This window comes from Aethalodelphis obliquidens, unplaced genomic scaffold (genome assembly GCF_003676395.1).
Source record: "Aethalodelphis obliquidens isolate GAN/ISIS:26980383/991018 unplaced genomic scaffold, ASM367639v1 scaffold19, whole genome shotgun sequence".
In the NCBI taxonomy this organism is placed as follows: domain Eukaryota; kingdom Metazoa; phylum Chordata; class Mammalia; order Artiodactyla; family Delphinidae; genus Aethalodelphis; species Aethalodelphis obliquidens.
Window position 1 is genome coordinate 2,728,055 of NW_020837963.1, and position 21,640 is coordinate 2,749,694.

The following is a 21,640-nucleotide window of genomic DNA, read 5'->3' on the forward strand; positions in this document are numbered from 1 at the left end:
ATAAAAAACTCTAGGTCAGCTCTCCTGCCATCTGCATTCCTCTGTCACAGAGCAAGTACAGGTGAGGCTCTCGATAGGAAATCAATGAATCAACTGTTAATTGATTCAGCTGCTTCATACCCGTGCGAATCAAACATCAGAGCAAGGCCATGAACAGAGTGGGACAGCATGGTCAGGATCGGGAAGAAGCAGAAAGACAAGGTTTGGGGGAAAGCATTCCAATTCCTTCCACTCTCCACTTAAATTCCAGATTGCTAATTTGCCCTCAAGTAATTCTACAGAAGTAGAGGGAGGAAGACCCGCCCTTCGGGTTCCAGGTACCTCGCAGGCCTTGATGTGTTCGCTCTGCCACTCTTCACGGACCTTATCCAGAGTGTTGATGTGCAGCATGTACGCCTTGTCTGCAATGGAGGGGAGGGGCCTGGGTCTGGAAACTGGATGGGAGGGGGCTCGCAGACCCATGAAAAGTAAGCAAAGGTGGGCATCACGTTCTTTATAAAGAAAAACCAAGCAATTAGCCAGAAATGCTCCAAGGAAGGAAAAGTGAAAGCTGATAAGGAACCTCAGCCAGGGTTTCCTTCCACCTCTTACCATTTTCAGGAAAATTAAACAAACAACGAGGGGTGCAGAAAAGTGAACTACCAAGTTACTTCAGTTTTGGATTCAGAAACTTAAGCAACCACGGTTGTGAGAGGCTTGTCTCCGGCAAGAAACTGTGGCTGGGAATTAGAAGCCTTTGCAAACACTTGGTTTGGATTTTAGATTTCAGTGATGACAAGGCCTCACGACTTGGTTGTTTCTTTCACAGCAGAGAAGAGTTATCAGGGCTGAAAAGGGGTTTTAAGATAGATGTTCCCAATAAATCGGAGTGAGCACCTGGTCCAAAGCAGCTGCCACTTGACCCCCCCTCTCCCCCCCACCCCCACCATTCAGTCACCTGTCAGGAGGCAAGACCTAAGGCAGCAATGGCCAGAAACCGCTGCCTCACTTGCTTCCTCCCGCTCTCCCAGGTTCCCATATATTCTCCCGTCCCCCCTCTCTTCCTTCCCTGTTTCCCCCTCCGTCCCTTCTCATACCTTGTTAATCCTACTGTATATGTATACATTCACTATTGTATGGTATATAAAACTGCCTTTCTCAGACAGATTTAGGATAACATAAGCCCCACCACAATCCTCCCCCATCCTTGGGAGCAGACCCGTCACCTGAGTCTTCTACTGCAGTCTTTGAAGTTGCCAGTTTCACAAAAAGCTGTGAGGACAAAACAGAAACAAAAACAAACAAACAAAAAAAGAGGTCAGGAATGCTGGGCTAGGCTTCTAAAGGCAAAACAGATTTTAAAGCAATGACTGAGAAGAGACAAGTTGTAGTTCAAGTCTAACCTATATTTCTCTCATGAGTTAGTCATTCAACTTGCCCTCTAATCTTAACACCATTGGAAAATAGCCATCGAGCATCTTGTCCTACATCTTCCTAAAAACATATCCCTCCCTACCTTCTGATTGCTGATGATCTTATATCCAGATTTTATAAAATTAAATTTATAAAACACCCAAGCAGGAGGCAGCCTAGCTATAAAGAATACATGAGCTGAGTTTTGAAAAAAAGATGAAAATATCAGAACCCCCTCCCCTGTGGCTATGCTCCTCTAGCTCTTCCCCAACCCCCAAAATAGGACAAGGGTTTTTCTGGCTCCGAGGACTCTAATTGCCTGAAGGAGGGTATTGCCAGGAGCTCAGAGTGCAAGTCCATTTTTTATTAAGACTATTAATTGGCTTTAGCTTGATATATGTAAATCTCGGACTTTTCAGGCTGTCTGCTCTCCCAGGTACCTTTTCTTGTTGCTTCGGGTTCGCCACATTGGCACTCCGGTGGACAGCCTGCTCTGCTTCATCTTTGTCTCGGCATTTCTGCTCATAGTTCTTCTTTGCCTTTGTAGTTATGAGCCAAAAGAGGATCAAAACAGATAAGCAGACGGTGACCCTAGCCCCCCACGCCCAGGAGAGAAGAGGGCTCACTGATTAGGGCTCTGATCACCACTAGACTGGGGGCACTCAGAAGACATGCTCTTTCTTGTCTATCTTTGGAAGGTCTCTCCAGCCCTTTTCCAAATCATGTATGTAGTGGCAACCTGATCAAGGAAGTAACGACTCCTATTTGGCAAAAACAAAGTACATGAGCTTTAAAAATTTACTGAAACAAAAGATGGAATTTGAAATAGGCAAAATCAAAGGGTTAATATTCATAACCCTCAGAACTTAGATGCAATCACTTGGTCCTGGTAACTATAACTATGTTTCAGTATTCTAATGTGCCTCCTCATAGCATGTGGACAGTGGGGAGGGCATCAATCCCATCATTTCTGTAGCTCAAGGGTAGTCATGTTCCTTCTTGATTTATAGAATTCTGTTTTAGCCAGTTTAAAAGTAGGCCGTGGTCTCTCCTGTGCTACCATTACTATCAGCAGTATGAAAATAGTTCACAAACTACAGTTAGTGAATCAAATAATTTTCTGTTTCAACTCTTGAAGCAAAGACTTAACTTGTTCAAACAAAGCAAAGCTGTGAATCAGTTGGCTAATAAATAAAAATGATACTCCCCCCAAAAAATGCTTGACTAAGAATCAAGACACATTTGCAGAGATGGTTTGTGCTCATCAAATATCTCACGTGCTTTCCTACATTTCTCAGCATCCCTTGCAGTTCAGTTGGGGTTAACCTTTCAGTAAACAACCTTATAATTCTCTCTGCTACACACACATAGAAACAAAAGTTCATAACTTTTCTTAATTACAAGCACATAAGATATTCATGCAACAATTCTTTTCTTATGCAACAATATCTTATAGACAGTTCTCTGTATCAAGCATGAAGCCTGCAGCTGAACACTTTTTAAAAAAATTTTTATTGGAGTATTGTTGATTTACAACATTGTGTTAGTTTCTGCTGTACAGCAAAGTGAATCAGTTATAAATATACATGTATATCCACTATTTTTTAGATTCTTTTCCCATATAGGTCATTAGAGTATTGAGTAGAGTTCCCCGTGCCATACAGTAGGTCCTTATTAGTTATCTATTTTATATATAGTAGTGTGTATATGTCAATCCCAATCTTCCAATTTATCCCTCCCCTCCTCTCCCTGTTGGTAATCATAAGTTTGTTTTCAATATCTGTTAAGTCTGTTTCTGTTTTGTAAATAAGTTCATTTGTGCCCTTTTTTTAGATTTCACATATAAGCAATATCATATATTTGTCTTTCTGTGTCTGACTTACTTCACTCAGTATGACAATCTCTAGGTCCACCCATGTTGCTGCAAATGGCATTATTTAGTTCTTTTTTATGGCTGAGTAATATTCCATTGTATATATATACCACATCTTTTTTATCCATTCCTCTACTGATGGACATTTGGTTGTTTCCATGTCCTGGCTATTGTAAATAGTGCTACAATGAGCATTGGGGTGCATGTATCTTTTCAGATTATGGTTTTCTCCAGATATATGCCCAGGAGTGGGATTGCTGGATGATATGGTAGTTCTATTTTTAGTTTTTTAAGGAACCTCCATACATACATTCCCACCAACAGTGTAGGAGGATTCCTTTTTTTCTCCACATCTTCTCCAGCAATTTTTTTTCTTTTATTTTTTTGGTGGGGGGGTACGCGGGCCTCTCACTGTCGTGGCCTCTCCCGTTGTGGAGCACAGGCTCCGGACGCGCAGGCTCAGCGGCCATGGCTCACGGGCCCAGCTGCTCCGCGGCATGTGGGATCTTCCCAGACCGGAGCACGAACTCGTGTCCCCTGCATCGGCAGACGGACTCTCAACCACTGCGCCACCAGGGAAGCCCTCTCCAGCATTTATTGTTTGTAGATTTTTTGATGATGGCCATTCTGACTGGTGTGAAATGATACCTCATTGTAGTTTTGGTTTGCATTTCTCTAATAATTAGTGATGTTGAGCATCTTTTCATGAGCTTTCTGGCCACCTGTATGTCTTCTTCTATTTAGATCTTCTGCCCATTTTATGACTGGGTTGTTTGTTTTTTTTGTTATTGAGCTGTATGAGCTGTTTGAATATTTTGGAGATTAATCTCTTGTTGGTCACTTCATTTGCAAGTATTTTCTCCCATTCTATGGGTTATCTTTTCTTTTTGTTTCTGGTTTCCTTTGCTTTGCTGTAGCTGAACACTTTTAATGGTTGTAAATACACACACATACATATATAAATGCCATAATTTTCTTAACCAACTCTCTACTGATGGACATTTACCTTATCTCCCATTTTGTATAACATAAAAATACTCTGATTTTTATTTTGGGTAGTGTGAATTTACAGGTCAGATTCCTAGAAGTGTAATTGTTTTCACTAATTCATACTCCTATAAACACGTACGTGAGGGTATATGGCCTCATGCTCTTACCAACACCAAAATAAGACAATGTTTTTAACCTTTTCTAATACTAGAGTTGAGAATGTTGGCATATGCCTTGTTTTATTTGTATTTATTTCATTACTAAGGTGATACGTCATTTCTACTTCATGTCTTTTACCTACATTTTTTTTGGAGCATTCTTCATTTTAATTGATTTTTAAGAGTTCAGTCTATACTAGGAACACTAACTGGTTATAAATTATATAAGTTACTAATATTTTTCCCATTTGTTATCACGTATAAGATGATATTTTTTTCTTTTGCTCTAAAGAAGTCTTAAATTTTTTTATACTTTTTTTTTTGACTGCACTGGGTCTTAGTTGCCGCACACATGATTTTTTAGTTGCAGCTTGCGAACTCTTAATAGTGGCCTGAGAACTCTTAGTTGTGGCATGTGGGATCTAGTTCCCTGACCAGGGATCAAACCTGGGCCCCCCTGCACTGGGAGTGCTCAGTCTTAGCCACGGGACCACCAGGGAAGTCCCAAAAAGTCTTAAATTTTAATGTCAGTTATCAATCTTTCTCTTTCGTGCATTGTTTTTTTAATATGACATATTAAGCACTTTTTCTCTGTTGTTACATAGTCCTCATAATAATATTTTTAAAGGTTACACAATTTAACCTTTCTCCATTTTTGTCACTAAATCATGTACATTGTAGTTTTCATTATAGGTAGTGAACACGGCAGTGCATTTTGTTTTTCTTATTTTGGATGATTTCCTAAAGATAGAGTCTTAGATTCTTAGCGTAAGATTGATGGGCTATGATCATATTTATGGCTCTAAAAGCATATCGTAAAATATCATTTTAAAAGGTTATATGGGCTCCAGAGAAAATGGAGCAGATGTACTCTACCTTATTCCTCCACACAAGTATAACTAAAACCCCTGGACATTCTACATAAAACAAACATAAGATTCTGAAAGGTGGAGAGAAGAAGGCAGATTAGCAGATTAGCAGATCAAGAGATCTCCTTGATCTCAGAGAGAAACCTAGAAGTGAGTGCCCTGGGTTTTCTTTGGGCCTCTTATATCACAGAATGAATGCCAAAGCAGCAGACAACCAAGAAATGCCAGTGGGCATAAACAAATAAAAAAAGCCCCAATGAAAACCTCCCCCCTCTAGCCAAAAGACCAGAAAAGGGGCAGCACAGCAGGACAGAAGCCTCCACGTTGTACAGCAGCCAAACACCACATAAAGAAACCATGCCCCCCTCCCGCCCACCACACATCCAGCAAAGGCCAAGTGGGGAGTCTAGACTTCCATCCTCCCCAGGCTATAATGCGGTTCCCAACTCCCCTGCTGAGGTGGTATCAGAGAAGGACCAATAGGGGACTGGGACCTTCATCCCCACCAGGAGGTAACAAAGCCCCACAAGCCCCCCACACAGAGCTAGTGGAGACTCTGTGGGGAGCCTGGACTTCCACTACCCCCAGCTGGCAGTAATGAGGTACACCCCCTCCCTGCTGCAGTGGTGTCAGAGGAAGTCTAATGGGGATTCAGAACTTTAATCAACCCCCAGTAGTAACAAGGCCACACTGACCCTATGGTGTCAGTGGAGGCCAAGGTGGGGAACCTGGCCTGGAACCCCTCATAGCAGTTATGTGGTGGCACTTCACCTCAGTTGCTCGAGTGGTATCAGAGGAAGCCAGCTAAAATAGAAGGTTTAAATAAGATCCAGAGTCTTGCAACAGAATACTTAAAATGTCCAAAATCAATTGAATATCACTTATCATACCAAGAACCAGGAGAATCTCAAACTGCGTGAATAAAGACCATCAATAGATGTCAACACCAAGAAGACAGAGATGTTACAATTATCTGACAAAGATTTTAAGGCAGCCATCATAAAAATATTCAATAAACATTTGCAAACACACTTGAAACATGAAAAAATAGATAGTCTTAGCAAAGAAAAAGAAAATCTCAGCAAAGAAACAGAAGATATAAACAAGAACCAAATGGAAATTTTAGAACTGAAAAATATACTAAATGAAAGGATGGATGTATGAATGGAAGAGATAGAAGAAAGAATTGGTGAACTGGAAGATAGTACAATAGAATTTACCTGGTCTGAAAAACAGAGAGCAAATAGGCTGAAAAAAAAATGAACAGGACCTCATGAACCTTTGGCACCATAACAAAAGATCTAACATTCATGTCCTTGGAATCCTAGGAGAGAAAGGTGGGCTGAAAAAGTACTTGAAGAAATAATGACTGATGAAAAGAATGAAATAATGCCATTTGCAGCAACATGGATGGACCTAGAGATTGTCATACTAAGTGAAGTAAGTCAGACAGAGAAAGAGAAATATTATATGATATCCCTTACATGCGGAATCTAAAAAGAAATGATACAAATGAACTTATTTACAAAACAGAAACAGACTCACAGACTTAGAGAATGAACTTATGGTTACCAGGGGGAAGGATAGTTAGGGAGTTTGGGATCAACATGAACACACTGCTATATTTAAAATGGATAACTGGGACTTCCCTGGTGGTCCAGGGGGTAAGACTCCTCACTCCCAATGCAGGGGGCCTGGGTTCAATCCCTGGTTGGGGAACTAGATCCCACATGCATGCTGCAACTAAGAGTCCACATGCCACAACTAAAGATCCTGCATGCTGCAATGAAGATTCCACATGCTGCAACCACGACCTGGCGCAGCCTAAATAAATAAATATTTTTAAGAAAATAAAATGGATAACCAACAAGGACCTACTGTATAGCATAGGGAACTCTGCTCAATGTTATGTGGCAGCCTGGATGGGAGAGGAGCTTGGGGAAGAATGGATACATGTATATGTATGGCTGAGTCCCTTTGCTGTGCACCTGAAACTATCCCAACATTGTTAATTGGCTATACTCCAATATAAAATAAAAAGTTTAAAAAAAAGAAAGAAAGAATAGCTGAAAACTTTACAAATTTGGCAAAAGATATAAACCTACAGATTCCAGAAGCTGATCAAACCCCTAACAAGATAAAGCCAAAGAAATCCATGACAAGACACAGAGGTGAACTTCTGAGAACTAAAAAAAGAAAATATCATATCTTAAAGCAGAAATGACACCTTATCCATAAGAGAAAATCAGTTTGAATTACAGCAGCTTTCTTATCAGAAACTACGGAGGCCACGAGGAAGTGGCACAACATTTTTCAAGTACTGAAAGAAAAGAACTGTCAACACACAATCCTATACCCAGTGAAGATATCCTTTAAGAATGAAGAGGAAATCACTAAAGGAAAACTAAGAGTAGTTATCACTAGCAGACCTACCCTGAAGAATGGCTAAAGAAGTTCTCCAAGCAAAAGAAAATTATAAAAGAAGAAACCTTAGAACAGCACAAGAAAAAACACACACCAAGCAAAAAATCAGTAAATACAATAGTCTTCCTTTCTCTTCTGAGTTTTCTAAATTACTTTTGACAGTTGAAGCAAAAATTTTAACACTGTTATGGCTCTAAATGTAGGTAGAGGAAATAGGAAAATTATATTTCAATAAGGCTTTCTCTTTAATTGTGAGAGAGCTTTCCCCAGATTGCTCAAAACATAAAAGTTCTGGGAGTAATCATATATCAACCAACACCATTTCTGCATTACACTGACATCATTCCCTATTTATCAATCGCTTTTCAGGTGCTCTGCATCAAAGAATAAAAAATGCAGAACAGACTGCATACGCCATCAACATTGGTGACATTTTCTTTTTTGACCAAGTTACCAGATATGATGTCATAGTCATAGAATATCATGATGATACTTCTGTACAAAGATGGAGTCACAGATGTTCCAGTAACAAAGTTTCATTTTTATGAGATTCATGAAAAGCTAGAGTAAGGTCCCCAGCAACTTCTCTTAGTTCTATCTTGTTAAGCATTTTTAAAATAAATTACTTAAAGTAAAGGAGGCTTTTACTATTTGCAGATATCTTAAAACTCAATAAAAATAGGTAAGAAATCAAGATTCAAAACAGTCTTAACAGGGAAGAAGATTCAAAACAGTCTTAACAGGGAAGAAGCTCAAACCCAACAAGATAAAAGACATCATAAAGTATACATGTCCTGGTCTGAAATATTTAAGTTGACTTGCTATACCTTCCCAGGTTGCCAGAAAGATAACGTCATTGTATTTCTTCTGTCTGATTTCATCCTCAACCTTTCCAAGGCCTTAAATAGGAAGTCAAACCACCAAAGGCTGTTTTCCCTAAAACACTGCACTAATGTTATTTTCAGGAATATGTTGATACATAGCACAGGATATCAGAAAATATCACCATTACAAAAAAAAAAAAGGCAACATAGTGAGACTCACATCCATGGTTTTCTTGAATTGTAAGCTCTTTTGTTTATGGGCAGCATCCATTATAAGCTCCGTCTGTGCAGAGAGAACAGGCACTGTTAATAATCAAAACCAATTGTTAACACCAGCTTATCTTGAGGGCTCAGTGTTCAACGTGGCTTATCTCAATTAGTCCTCACACAACCCAGAGGGTAGATGTGCTATTTATTATTACTCCCATTTCACAAGTAAGGAGACTGCAGCACAGAAAAGCTGAACAATTTGCCCACCTTTGAGCCTGGGTGGCCACTAGCCACTATTGAGAATCACTGATCATCTTAGAGTATCCTCATCAGTAAATCTGGAATCAAGGAACTTAGATTTTAAAACTTTGTTAAAGCACCATTTATATTTTAAAAGGGGTCTTTATTCTGTAAGCCTACGTCAGCACAGTTAAAGACTCAGAAACATTCACTTCTGTGGCATCTGTCAATGGCACGTCCTTCACCAGCAAGGAGCCCAAGCAGTATGAAGGGAAGAAATGCTTGTGGGACAGCTAAAAGAAGCTGTTCCCCTACTCTTTACCCCATCTAATCCAGGAAAGGTAAGCTACTCTTCAAGTTCACTTGGGAGCAACTTCTTTGTTGTGGCTGTGATGTTAATACTTTTATTAGTCAAAATAATGGAGCTAATAATAAAAATGTAGCTCTCAGACATAATAGTAGCTCCCATTTATTATTAAGCACTATTACGTGCTAAGCAACTTTCATGCATCACAACAACTGTGAGCACTCATCCCCATTTTCTTGACAGTAAACTGAGATGGATTAACTCACCCAAGGTAAGACTCTCAACAAGTAGCAGAGTTGGGATTTGGGCACAGCCAGACTCCTGTGCCCTTGTTCCTAATCATTATCCAAAACTATCATTATCCTTATGATAGCTCTTTAAAACCAAAAGGCCAAGAAATGCAATAATTCAAAATGAGCTATGGCATTGCTCTTATACAAAATTATATAATCCAAAATAATGTTGAAAATGATATTAAAAGATTTCTCTTTCTTCTGGAAAACTAAGATTTTGTCTGTTACCATAGCACACAAACATGGATAGATTTTCAAGATATCTGGATGGAAGGTTTGGGATGGTCTCACTTCAAATATGAACTTTATGGAATACACGAAACTCCCCTGGGGGAGCCCCAAGGGCCCCTCAGGGAACAGAATAGCCATCTTCCAGCCCAGATGAAATTGAGGGACCAGGAGGTAGCTAATGGTCCCAAGGAGGCTCCAAGGACATGGAGAAGAGACAGGGCTCCAACGTGACCCGACAGGGAAAGACTCATGGGCAGCTCCCTGCCATCAAAGACAGGGAGCTGTGTGGCTCACGTGAGCATCTATGTGCCTCTGCCAGGAGGGGCAGGGTTTATTCATAATAATAAACCCTGATTTTCCCAGGCTCCACAGAGCAGATCAATTAGCAATGTCGGTCCATCCGTGGTCCTTTCTACTCCGAATATACACACTGCCATTCTTCCTGTTTGGGAGCTGCTATTAATTTATAGTTTATGGCCCAAGCCAGGCCTCCTTATCTCCAAGTTCTACGTAACACCTGCTTCAAGCACCTCTCGTGTGTCTACAAAGTTCTACATCATACCATTCTTCTCTCTGCCTTCAAAGATTCCTGGCACTTGTATGTCGGCAGGATCTTAGAAAGCAGCAGTCCAGCTCTCATCTGACAGGTATGATCCCCAGGGCCCAGGAGGTGATATTGCTCAAGGCCACTCAGTGACACCCAGTCCAGCTCTGTCTGCTATACCACCTTGATTTAATTCTCCTCATGTCCATACTCACTTGTAGGGTGGCCTATTCATGGTGACCCCAGAAAGTCACGAGTTCTCTTTCAGGACTCCTTTTTTTTTTGACCGCACCATGCAGTACGTGGGATCTTAGTTTCCCAACCAGGGATCAAACCCGTGTCCCCTGCAGTGGAAGTGCAGAGTCTTAACTGCCAGGGAAGTCCCCTCTTTCAGGACTCCTTGGGGAAGTTTTTCTTCTAGGACTCATTCTTTCTGCTTAGACCAACTCCAGTAGAAATTTGATTATGTTTTGTTATCAATAACACAAAATAGTGCAAAAACACAATCCTCTATGCTATCAAGTGGGGAGAAGCAAGAGGGAGGGGAAAAGGAAGAAGAGATTTATAAATGACCCAAGTGACCCTGCAGTAAATAACTGACAGAGCTGCTGAGTGGTCTGTTTGTCTACATACATTCAGACTGTACTCTGAAAACTGGAAGTGAAAACCTGCGTGACCAAAGAGGTTCCCTTTGGAGACTGCTCTCGACACAGGCAGAACATTCTGCTGTGATCGTCCCTATCTTAATATGGGCACCAAAGGAGAGGATGACTGACCACATGCTGCCTTTGTCAGGCTTAGGACGTTCTGGGCTGGGAAGGAACTCCAGCACCTAAAAAGTCAAGCCTCCCGAGAGTGGCTCCGAAGATCCCTCTCTGCCTGCCAACCTCCAGGGGTGAGAGACTCCTCTCTCTCTGCCCTCACCCACACTGCCTTTCACTCTGCTGGCTTTAGCTTCAAGGTCGCTGCCTCCAGAAGGCCTCCCCAGACCTATAAATTAGGTTAAGTGTCCCCACTTCATGTTCAGCTGGCACCTTCACTTCCCTACCTTTTAAGGCTCATCACACTTTGTCATGATTATTGTCACGTCAGTCTCTCTAGCCATGCTCTATGCTGTGTGGGAGAGATGGCCATGGCCGCATTGGTTACCACCCTCAGAAAACAGTAGTTCTGTAAGTGAGTTCACCAAAACTTCTACCAGCCATTCCATCTGTACCTCCCCCATCCCAGTTTGCTAAAAGAAACTAACTGATGGATTTCCTGGAAATGGCTTAATTTCCAAGAAGTGAGAGACCAGCGCATGCAGGGTTTGACCAGTGAAAATGAGAAGTTAACACTAACACATTTTCTGCAAAAGTTTGCTTTTTTTAAAAAAAAAGGTATCAATACAGGAGTGGAACAACCCAGAGTTTATTGCGACACAAGTAATTACAAATTTATTAATGAACTTCGGACTCTGCAAAGAAAGCTCAGAAGGTATTTTCCTGCTCTTGAGAGCACACAATATAGGGAATTTGGGTGACAGTGGTGGAAGGAGCCCAGGCGCCTCTGTTGCTTAAGAGAATTCAGAACAGTTCTTCTAGCTGTGAGAACTTGGTCTTTGTAACCTGCTAGGAAGGGAAGTTTCAGAAGCCTTGCAAAATTAACAAAACTCTCCCTGAAATAACTAAGGCAACCGAGGGCACTTAAGAATGTGAGGAAATGACCCTCTTCTCCTCTTAGGGGAAATCATGTGTGCAGAGACTCTGGTTGTCTAAGGCATTTTGCTTCTGAAAAATTGTAAATCCTTTGGAGAGGCAGGCAGGGCTGGCAATGTCAGCCAAAAAGAGTTTGACCGTCCAGTAGATGGGTGTAATATACATATTATTTTTGCTCTGAAAAGTACTTTAGGTCAGATGCACCCCCTCAAACCTCATACATGAAGCTTGAGTTTGTGTGAAAACACCTGACATGATGTTCCTTAACTGTTGGTTTCTACACTTCCTTCCTATAAGAGGTATAGCAGTTAAGAGCGGCTCATGAAATGACAATATATGTAAGGCAGTCAGGCTCTTAAGATAGTGCCACCCACTCTGAATGCCAAGTGGCCACCAAGGAAGCTGGAATTAGACTCTGATTTAGAACCACAGGCAAAGTTGCTGAGATTGAGGTAGGGGTAGAGCCAGCTGTTTACTGAATACACACTGCAGACTTCCAGACACTAAAGGGCCAAGATGAAGAAAGATGTCCAAAAAGTCCATGCAGAGCTGTATGGAGAGACCTGGGTGGGAATGTTTGGATGCCAAATAGGGAAGAGCTTATCCCCCACGTGAAGTTCATTCCAACCCTGGAGACCAGTCCAGAGGTTGGCAGTCCAGAGGTTAAGACTCTGTGCTTCTGGTGTGGCCAACAAATTTAAATAATTAATTAATTAAATGTAAAAGTTCTGGAAGGGCCCTATCTGGCTGCCAGGCCAACCTGAATGTACAAGTCTTTAAGGAACAAAACAGAAGGAAGTCAGAACAGTGGTCTAGTCTAAGGAACACTTTAATATAAATCTGGACTTCTTTTCTTGATGCCTATAACTTCCCAAATGTTTACCAGTTTTATTAACTCTTGTTCACTCCCATCTCCTTCCATATAATTGGCCAGATTAAACCCTATAAATGAAAAAGAGCCTGTAAACATCTGCTTTGAGGCCAAAAAGACTTGAATTTCCCAGGGCCTCAGTTTCCCTATTTGTAAAATAGGGTGGTTGGACGACATTATGGTCTCCAGGGAGAACATGGGTCCCCTCTACTTCTTATCCTCCCCTTACTGCCTTGTCCAGGAGGAGGAGTGTCGTCTGAGAACCTACCACCTTGGTAGCACATGCTAGACCCTTATGAAGACAGAGGGGTTCCCCTTTCCAGTCATAGTTTAAACAGTGGCAGCAGATATAAAAAGAAGAGGAAAGCAGGCTGGATCCCTGACTCTTACAGCAATTAAAAAAGAACTGCCCTAACGTGCAAATGGGCACAGAGGCATCACCATCTAGACTGAGTGCCCGTATGGTTCCCAGTAAATAATCTCATAGGTTAAAAGAAGAGTGTGGGTGCTTGAGGGTAGGAAATGGGTCAAGGAGTTTAATGAACAAACAAGCCTGGAATTTTCTGCTGGAAGAACGGCAACATCTTAACACATACGTAAACCCAACCTTTTTTCGCTGTAACTTTTGCTTTTCCCTGAATTCTTCCATCTTCCTGGCCTCTTCTCTTAGAGTCTGTGCAAGCTGAATGTGACTTTGTGCCACACTGTCTATTTCTGCAAAAAGAATTTAAAAAAAAAAAAAAGATCTACACATGTCTGATTTCAAACCAAAGAAACTATACAAAAAGTTTAAATACATACAAAACGCTAGGGCAAGTGGTAAAGTTAACCTGCTTCACTTGGTCACCAACATTTATTGAGCCCCTCCATGTGCCCAGCATTGCCCTGGCCACCAAGACCGAGCTGGCAAACCTTTAGCTTAGCTTCCTACCACTAACTGCTACTAACCTAGTGCATGCCCAGGGCCAGGGAGAAGCTCATGGAGCTTGCATGCTAGCACACATTACTAAACCCATTACAATTTCAAATTCGATCCTATTTCTCATTACATGACTCTAAGGTTCTTTCCATCTCTAAAATCTCATGAGCCCATAAGAAATTTATCTCTGGATAGAAAGATTATTGGTGTTTTTCCCTTTATTTTCTTTGTAATAAGCACGGCTTACTTTTTTAATAGAAAAACCGAAATGCTTACCTTTCTTGTTCTAAGAAAACAAACTGAAGATGGCATTAAAGCTAGAAAGACTGACAGATCTGACCTAAGAAAAAATTTTAAACTTGCGTGTGTGTCAAATAACCTTGAACAAGGTTAGAAGGTACATGACAAACTGGAAAAAATATTTGCAATTTATGTGACAAAGGGCTTTCACAAATCAAAATAAATATATATACTCCAGTATTTTTTAAATGGTTAAAAAACATGAAATTTTTAAAAAGATTGGCCAAATAGCCAGTAAACATTTGAAAATGTATTCAGCCTTAAAACTACTGAAAAAACACAAAGCTTTAAAACCCTGAAAACTATCACTTTTTACCTTTCAGTTTGGCAAAATTTTTAAAGTGTAAAAATTCTTGGTATTGGCAAGCATGGGGAAAAACAGCATTGTTGGTGGGGAAAAAATCAGTATCACCTTTCTGGAGGAAATGTGGCATTTTGTAGAATAAAAATATTTTAAATGTAAGAGTGAGACAGATCTGCATGAACTGAAACGGAAAGATGTCTAGAACCACTCAACTAGCTACAGAAACATGTTAAGCACATACTGTGCCACATTAAAGCCCTTAGCTTGGAAGCATGAAGAACAGAAGGACTTAAAGTCTTAAATTCTGAGTAACAGGCCCAGGGAATACTAGAACTGGACAGGACCCCTGGAAGATCAGTGCCAGGGCCTCACCCTGAGTTTGCAGTGTGAGAACCACTGCCCTACGTAAGTCAAATGTACATCATAACGTGCAAGTGTGGACCGTTCTCCAGCTCATTTCAACTCTGAAGGGCTATTCCTCACCTTAGGAGTTGCTCTGATTTTTTTTTTTTTCACCCAGTATGAGATTGCTGTTCAAATTAAAACGCACCTTTGACGACAGACACAGAGCTTGCCAAAGACAGCAAATACATTTTTAAAGAATCACTTACGTAGCTTGAAGACGTCAAGGGCCCGCTTCAGGGTGCTTAAAAAAAAAAGCACATATATAATTTCGGTTCTGGAAATTGGCTGTATAACCTTATTATAATGCCATTGTGTGTTTCTCCCAGCCCACATCTTAACTGATAGCCTACGGTCTGATCTTTGCCTGGGAGCTTGAGAAGACACCAAAAGATCAAGACTTCTTCAGTCCAGTTTCCTCTCTCTTACCCTTTCAGTCCCAGGCACAAGCATCATAAATGCTTCACTGTCTACCTGGGTGGAGCCAGATGCCAAAATTCTTTATGCTTCATTTCTCCCAACAATAATATGGGAGTTATGGTCCCTTTCTCATAAGAATACCAGTCATTCTTTAAAGTATGGTAATTAGAAATATGAATACATAAAGGAAGGATTCAAACTGTGGCTCCTGATCACCTCCTTTTTCATCCATTCTTCAATCAACACATACTTACTGCACATAAACTATGGGCCAAGGCATTGCAATAGATGTTGGTGATTCAACAGTACAAGACAGATATTGTCCCAGACTTAAGAGTCTTAACAGAGGAGACAGACATTAAACACATCGATTTAGTGTTCCACCGCTGATGAACAAACTACCACAAATTTAGCAGCTTAAAACAAGACACATTTCTTACCTCACAGTTTCTGTGGAGAAGACCAAACTCATTTTTCATACCTTCTCTCCGTCTCCCTGCGCCTTTCCCTCATAACCCATGGCTCCTCCTCCCTTATAGCTCGCCCTTGCCCATGGTTTTAGTTCACCCCCATCCTACACTTCCTTAGTAAGCCTCCTTTTAGGGCTTCCCTGGTGGTGCAGTGGTTGAGAGTCCGCCTGCCAATGCAGGGGGCACAGGTTCGTGCCCCGGTCCGGGAAGATCCCACATGCCGCGGAGTGGCTGGGCCCGTGAGCCATGACCGCTGAGCCTGCGCGTCTGGAGCCTGTGCTCCGCAACGAGATAGGCCACAACAGTGAGAGGCTCACTTATCACACACACAAAAAAAAATTTTTTAAAAAAAGCCTCCTTTTAAGGTGAAGTGGCCCTGGGGATTTTCTTGCTCACTGCCGCTTTCATGGAAGCATATCTCACTGGGCTCACTCCAGCCACTCAAGAAGGAATGGGACTTAGTGAAGTCATGGTCCCCCAGCCCCTAGCCACAACAGCATGGGATCATGGATCATATTCTATATGTATATATGTAGGTGGAAAGTTCTGCTATTTTGCAAACTAATAACCCTTGTATCTTCCAGCTGGCCCCTTCTTTTAGCTACACCTCATTTTTCTCACTCTGTTTATTTGTCCCAAAACAAAGCGTTCTTATTTCTCCCTGCCTTTTCTCACATAAACATTCCCAGTTATTACAAACACGCTAAGCAGAAAAACATAACTGCACAGTCTCCATACACTTTATCCATCTTATGATACAATTTTTCAAGGAATGCAATGCACTAGAAAAGTGTCCATATCCAAACAAAGGCACAAGTGGCCCAGAAGGATGAATGAGCCCCACTGGGGAGCAGACTTATGACTGGAATTAGTGAGGGAGAAAGATGGCTATGGCTGCAGATACAACTAGAAGTCTTCCCCATAGTGAGCTGTGGAGTTGGAAAGTGACTTAGAGATAAAGTCTGTTCAGGGTCTAAAATTTTTCTCCTACCCTAAGTGACTGCCTAAAACACCACTAAGATAGAAGCCCCAAACTCCCTTTAGTTTGTCATCAGCTTTGTTGTCCCACACCATCACTTTATTGCTGTTTCCCATGTCCAAAACTGACGACAATCTGAGGATAGAATCTGAACCTTGGGGATGGTGTTCTCTCAACGTCCATGCCCTCTTCTCCCTGGTGTTCTCCTTAACTGTGGGAAAAGAAAATATTCTGCCACCTTTTAATAAGCACTTTGGCCTTAAACCCTAACAGGGCCCATCAGAAAGCCGAAGTCTCTCAAAGTGGTCGATGAGGTGAAAAAATCCTATTTAGTCCCTGGACAAACAAAGTCGTGCACTCTCATCTAGGGCACCTTCCTAAAGATCACCCTGGAGGTGACAAAAACAGAAGTACCTGAATGGCCTTTCACTTCCACCTTGGAAACACAGTCCCCAGGTCTCATATCCTGTTGCACCTTCCTCTCTGAGGAATTCTTAGAAGGAAAACTGACGGGCTTTCGTCACAGAAGAGAATGGCGCTATAGTCTCTTAATGAATTTACCAAGCTTAAGTCAAACGTGCAAGAAATATCGCCTTGGAGCAGACTCATTCTGCCAAATATATTTTTCAAGAAGTACTATGTGAGAGAATGTGGCTATTTTCCATCACATCACCTAAAATTTTTTTGGATATCTTCCCAAATGGCTTATGCTTCTTTATGAATAAACAAGTTTTTGGATCAACTGACCCACTAATCTTCCTTGAAAGTATCTAAACCCTCCTTGAATAACAGTGAAACCTACCTAATACTATGCAATTCTGACCTCGAACATAGAAATGTTTTACATATTCAAAAAAGAAACTAAACCAAGCAGGAAAAGAAATTAATCCTTAAAATTTAAAACAAACAAACTTAACTGTATATAAAACTGTTTACATAATCACACAGAAAATAGTATTTTACATGACCTTAGAACACAGTGTTCTTAGAGGGATATAAGGTCAAGAAGAACTGCAAAAAGAACTGCAAAGAAATGTTAAGTTTCATTCAGAAGTTTTATTGTTAGTAGCAGTTTAATATTATTATTTTGAAACATTTTACTATATATTGTCATATAAAGCAAATAATTCTGCTAATATTGTCAGGAACCAAGATTTTTCAGTGCAAGAGGAAATAAATATAAAATGAAAGAAGTTAAGTGAACTGTAAAGTCAATTAGAATTGGAAATATCAATATGAACTCAGGCTTTTAAAATCTGTCCCCTGAAACAGCCTAGAAACAGTGACACCTCTGTGACAATGACCAACTCTAGAACTCAGAGTTTCATCTCTAAATATGATTAATCATGAAAGGAAAACCTGGAGAAATATGTGGAAAAATAGCTGACTCCAGGTTTAAACACCAAAAAACTACATTAAGAAAATATGACAAGTATGAATAATTGTTAAATCTGGGTGATGGATTCACAGCCATTCATTACGTTTGTCTTTTTACTTTTCAGTGTGTTTTAAATTTTTTCATTTAAAACATCAAAAATATATAGAATATAATCAACAAACAAATTCTCCTTGTACTAATTTCCTCTGTCTGAGGGTAACAAGTTTTTAAGGTTTATGTAACTGTTAATATTTTAAATATCTCCCAATGTTTTCCTCCTCCTCAATAATCCAGTACTTTGTAGTCTGGGATAAGTGAGTGAGTGAGTGAGTGAGTGAGTGAGTGAGTGAGTGAGTGTGTGTGTGTGTGTGTGTGTGTGTGTGTGTGTGTGTGTGTGTGTGTGTGTGTCTTAGGATCAAGAGAAGAGAAGGGGAAGGGCAATGTCTTGTCTGCTCCCTGTACTACCTCTGAGGGGACACAGACCTCAGGGTGTCTCTGCAGCTGTCTACAGCACAGCCAAAGCAGTGTGCATGTCAGCATGAGGTGTGATTACATCTGCAGAGATCTTCAAAGGTCTGCCTAAACAATTTCCCCCTAGTCTCCCTCAGTATGCTATGTTAGAGAAGGAATTTAGAAACTTCCATGTGAGTAGGACTGGCTACATAATTTGTGAGGCCCACTGCAAAATGAAAATGTAGGACCCCTTGTTTATAAATCACTAAGAATTTCAAATAGTGACAGCAAAGAGCATTAAACCAATTACGAAGCCTATCTATGTGTGAGATCCTATACGACTGCCCAGGAAGCCAGCCCTGTATACGAGGGAGTGTGTTCCTAAAGTAGGCACCATGTCTGGCCATCTCTGTATCCTCAGAGTATTCAATGAATGATGGAAGAATAAATAATTGTGGTAAAGAAATCTCACACTGGTGGTGAGAACTATGAAATAGTGCAAAGAGAGTCTCTTGTAGCTATCACAAACTATGGGTGTGTTTTATACACACACACACACACACACACACATATATATACATATAAATAAAACAAGAATACCCTCTCTATTAAAATTCTAGCATAAAATTATGTATAATTCTACCTATAAAAAGTATATATAGGAAAGGTCTTCAAGGAAAATTTAGAAAATATTAATGGGTTATGCCTTCATAATTCATTTCAGCTTTCTTTCTATTTTTCTATATATTTTTCACAACTAGAAATAAAAAAAATTAAAATTTTTTTTTCACCCAACACACTTCACCCTACTGGCCAGCTCTGCCTGCTGAAGTGCTGGGGGCTCTGAGTGGTATCAGCCAACCTAGAAACCAGAAAGAAATGTGGCACCTACTTGGTCTCAGACTGTCCACATGGCTTCTTCCTAGAGAGGCCGAGCAGATCTTTGCCATATTTCTGTTCAATTGATGCCCTAAAAGGAACATAAAAGAGGGTTATGAGTCCTTCTCAGGGCTGATTCTTATTTCAGACACATGGCACTTCCCTTGAAGGCAAAACTGTACCCTTGACAGTAGAAGCTCAGATATGACACATTTCTCTAAAATGTGAAACTCTCCTCTACAGAACCAGGAGGAACTGTAAAAGAACAGTGGCCTTCATCTCTAAGGTGTTCTTCTCCAGCAAAAAGTCTCTAGCTTGAATATTAAAGCCAGACCAAGCATGGCCCCTTGACCAATACTGGCTAGCACATTACAGAATAATTTTCAAAACTATGATCCATAATTTATATAAATAATCTATATAAATCTATATAGATATAAAACATACCTTTTATAAGTGGAGTAAAAGATATTTCCACGAAACGCTGCAATCCTAAGGCCCACCCCTCCCATCTTCTCTAAGAGTATCCTTTAACCAACCTATAGAGTTCCTCATTCACAGTCAATTCAAATACACAGCTAAACCATACCAAAGAGAGGGGAATTTCAGAATATAAACCCTGAAGTTGGCATGTCTCACAAGAACATCTGCTTGTTACTCGGTGTGGCACAGGTCTGTGTAAAGCACAAAACATCCCTCACTTCCCCCCTTCCCCTAGCCTCATGGCCCTCTGTCACCATCTCCACTTTGTGTCCCAGCCCCAGCCTTATCTAAACCCTTTAAGCTCATCTACCCCACTTTCTTCAAATTAAAAAAAAAAAAGTATATTATGAATACATTCTCACTGCAAAAGATTCACACAACACAAAGTCATATGGAATAAAACACAAAAAGTCCCCCTTCACGCTATCCCCCAATCCCACTCCTCTCCCCAGAGGGAGCCACTGCTAAGCTTGGTATGTACCTTTCCAGTTCTTTTTCTGCATTTACATAACTGTATCTCACAAATACACAACGGTTACATAATTGAGATCATTCTATTATTTGCTGTTCTGTTTTTCACCTAGTAATAAATACATCATATAGATCTTTCCTTATCAGTACATGCTAACCACCGTGTTCATAATATGGAGTTTTCCACAGTTCAGGGTCACCTATTTGTTTTTTCATTACTGCCAAAAAAAGCTAAATGAACATCCTCAGACAGACATTCATGGGCATCTCTGAGAATGTTTCTCTAGGCTAGGACTTCTGAGAAAGTGGATTTACTAGATCAGAGGAATATGTGTTTTAAATTTTGGAAAACAGTGCCAAATCGCCCTCCAAAAAAGCCTTCTCAATTTATATTCCCACCAAAAGTGTGTAAGAGTCCCATTCCCAGAAACCCTCCCCCACACTGGATATTATAATTCCTTTTTAATTATTACCAGTCTTTAGTGACAGACGTTAAAAAAACTCTCATTTTAATTTGCTTTTCCTTGAGTTCTAGTGTGATTATGCATTTTATATATTTATTGGACATTTGTATATATTCTTCTATGAGTTACCTACTCACATTATCCCAATTTTTTTTTTTTTTTTTTTCTGTATGCGGGCCTATCACTGTTGTGGCCTCTCCCGTTGTGGAGGACAGGCTCCGGACGCGCAGGCTCAGTGGCCATGGCTCACGGGCCCAGCCGCTCTGCGGCATGTGGGATCCTCCTGGACAGGGGCACGAACCCGCGTCCCCTGCATCGGCAGGTGGACTCTCAACCACTGCGCCACCAGGGAAGCCCTATTGCAATTTTTTAACTGAGTGTTTTGCCTTTTTCCTATTATTTTGTAGAAGTTCTTTATTATGAATATCAATACTTATTCTTACATGTTATAAAGTTTCTCCCACCCTCATCTGTCCTTTCTAAATAATGACCTTATCCATTTTATTAAAATGATACATGCTCATTATTCAAAAATAAGGAAAAAGAAAAATACATAGAAGAAAGCAACAAACTGTCCAAAATTCCACCAACTAAAAATAATTAGTATTAACACCAGGTGATGATTGTAATGGACATTTCTTTATGCAGATATGCAGGCAGGAAGGATGGACAGACAGGCATGAGTAATTTTAAAAGAATGAGACTATATTCTACATGCTATTTAAAAATAAAGTATTAAGCCTGATTTTATTTAAATTTCACAGAAGAAAAGAAAACTGAAAGGAAGCTGAAGGA

At 40.5% G+C, this 21,640-nt stretch overlaps 1 protein-coding gene across 2 annotated transcripts in view; it reads right to left on the bottom strand.

Moving 5' to 3' along the window:
• The window catches only part of PSTPIP2 (proline-serine-threonine phosphatase interacting protein 2), an 82,150-nt gene that overhangs the window by 8,703 nt on the left and 51,807 nt on the right, over positions 1-21,640 (bottom strand). Inside the window, exons 3-9 of one of the 2 annotated variants that reach the window (XM_027118408.1) lie at positions 19,441-19,518; positions 15,058-15,092; positions 13,531-13,637; positions 8,751-8,813; positions 1,833-1,931; positions 1,206-1,251; positions 322-401 (exon numbers count right to left, since the gene is read on the bottom strand). In XM_027118408.1, coding sequence (XP_026974209.1) covers positions 322-401; positions 1,206-1,251; positions 1,833-1,931; positions 8,751-8,813; positions 13,531-13,637; positions 15,058-15,092; positions 19,441-19,518 — 508 coding nt within the window. The remainder of the gene's footprint in view (positions 1-321; positions 402-1,205; positions 1,252-1,832; positions 1,932-8,750; positions 8,814-13,530; positions 13,638-15,057; positions 15,093-19,440; positions 19,519-21,640) is intronic. The other variant, XM_027118409.1, reaches the window with a different exon arrangement.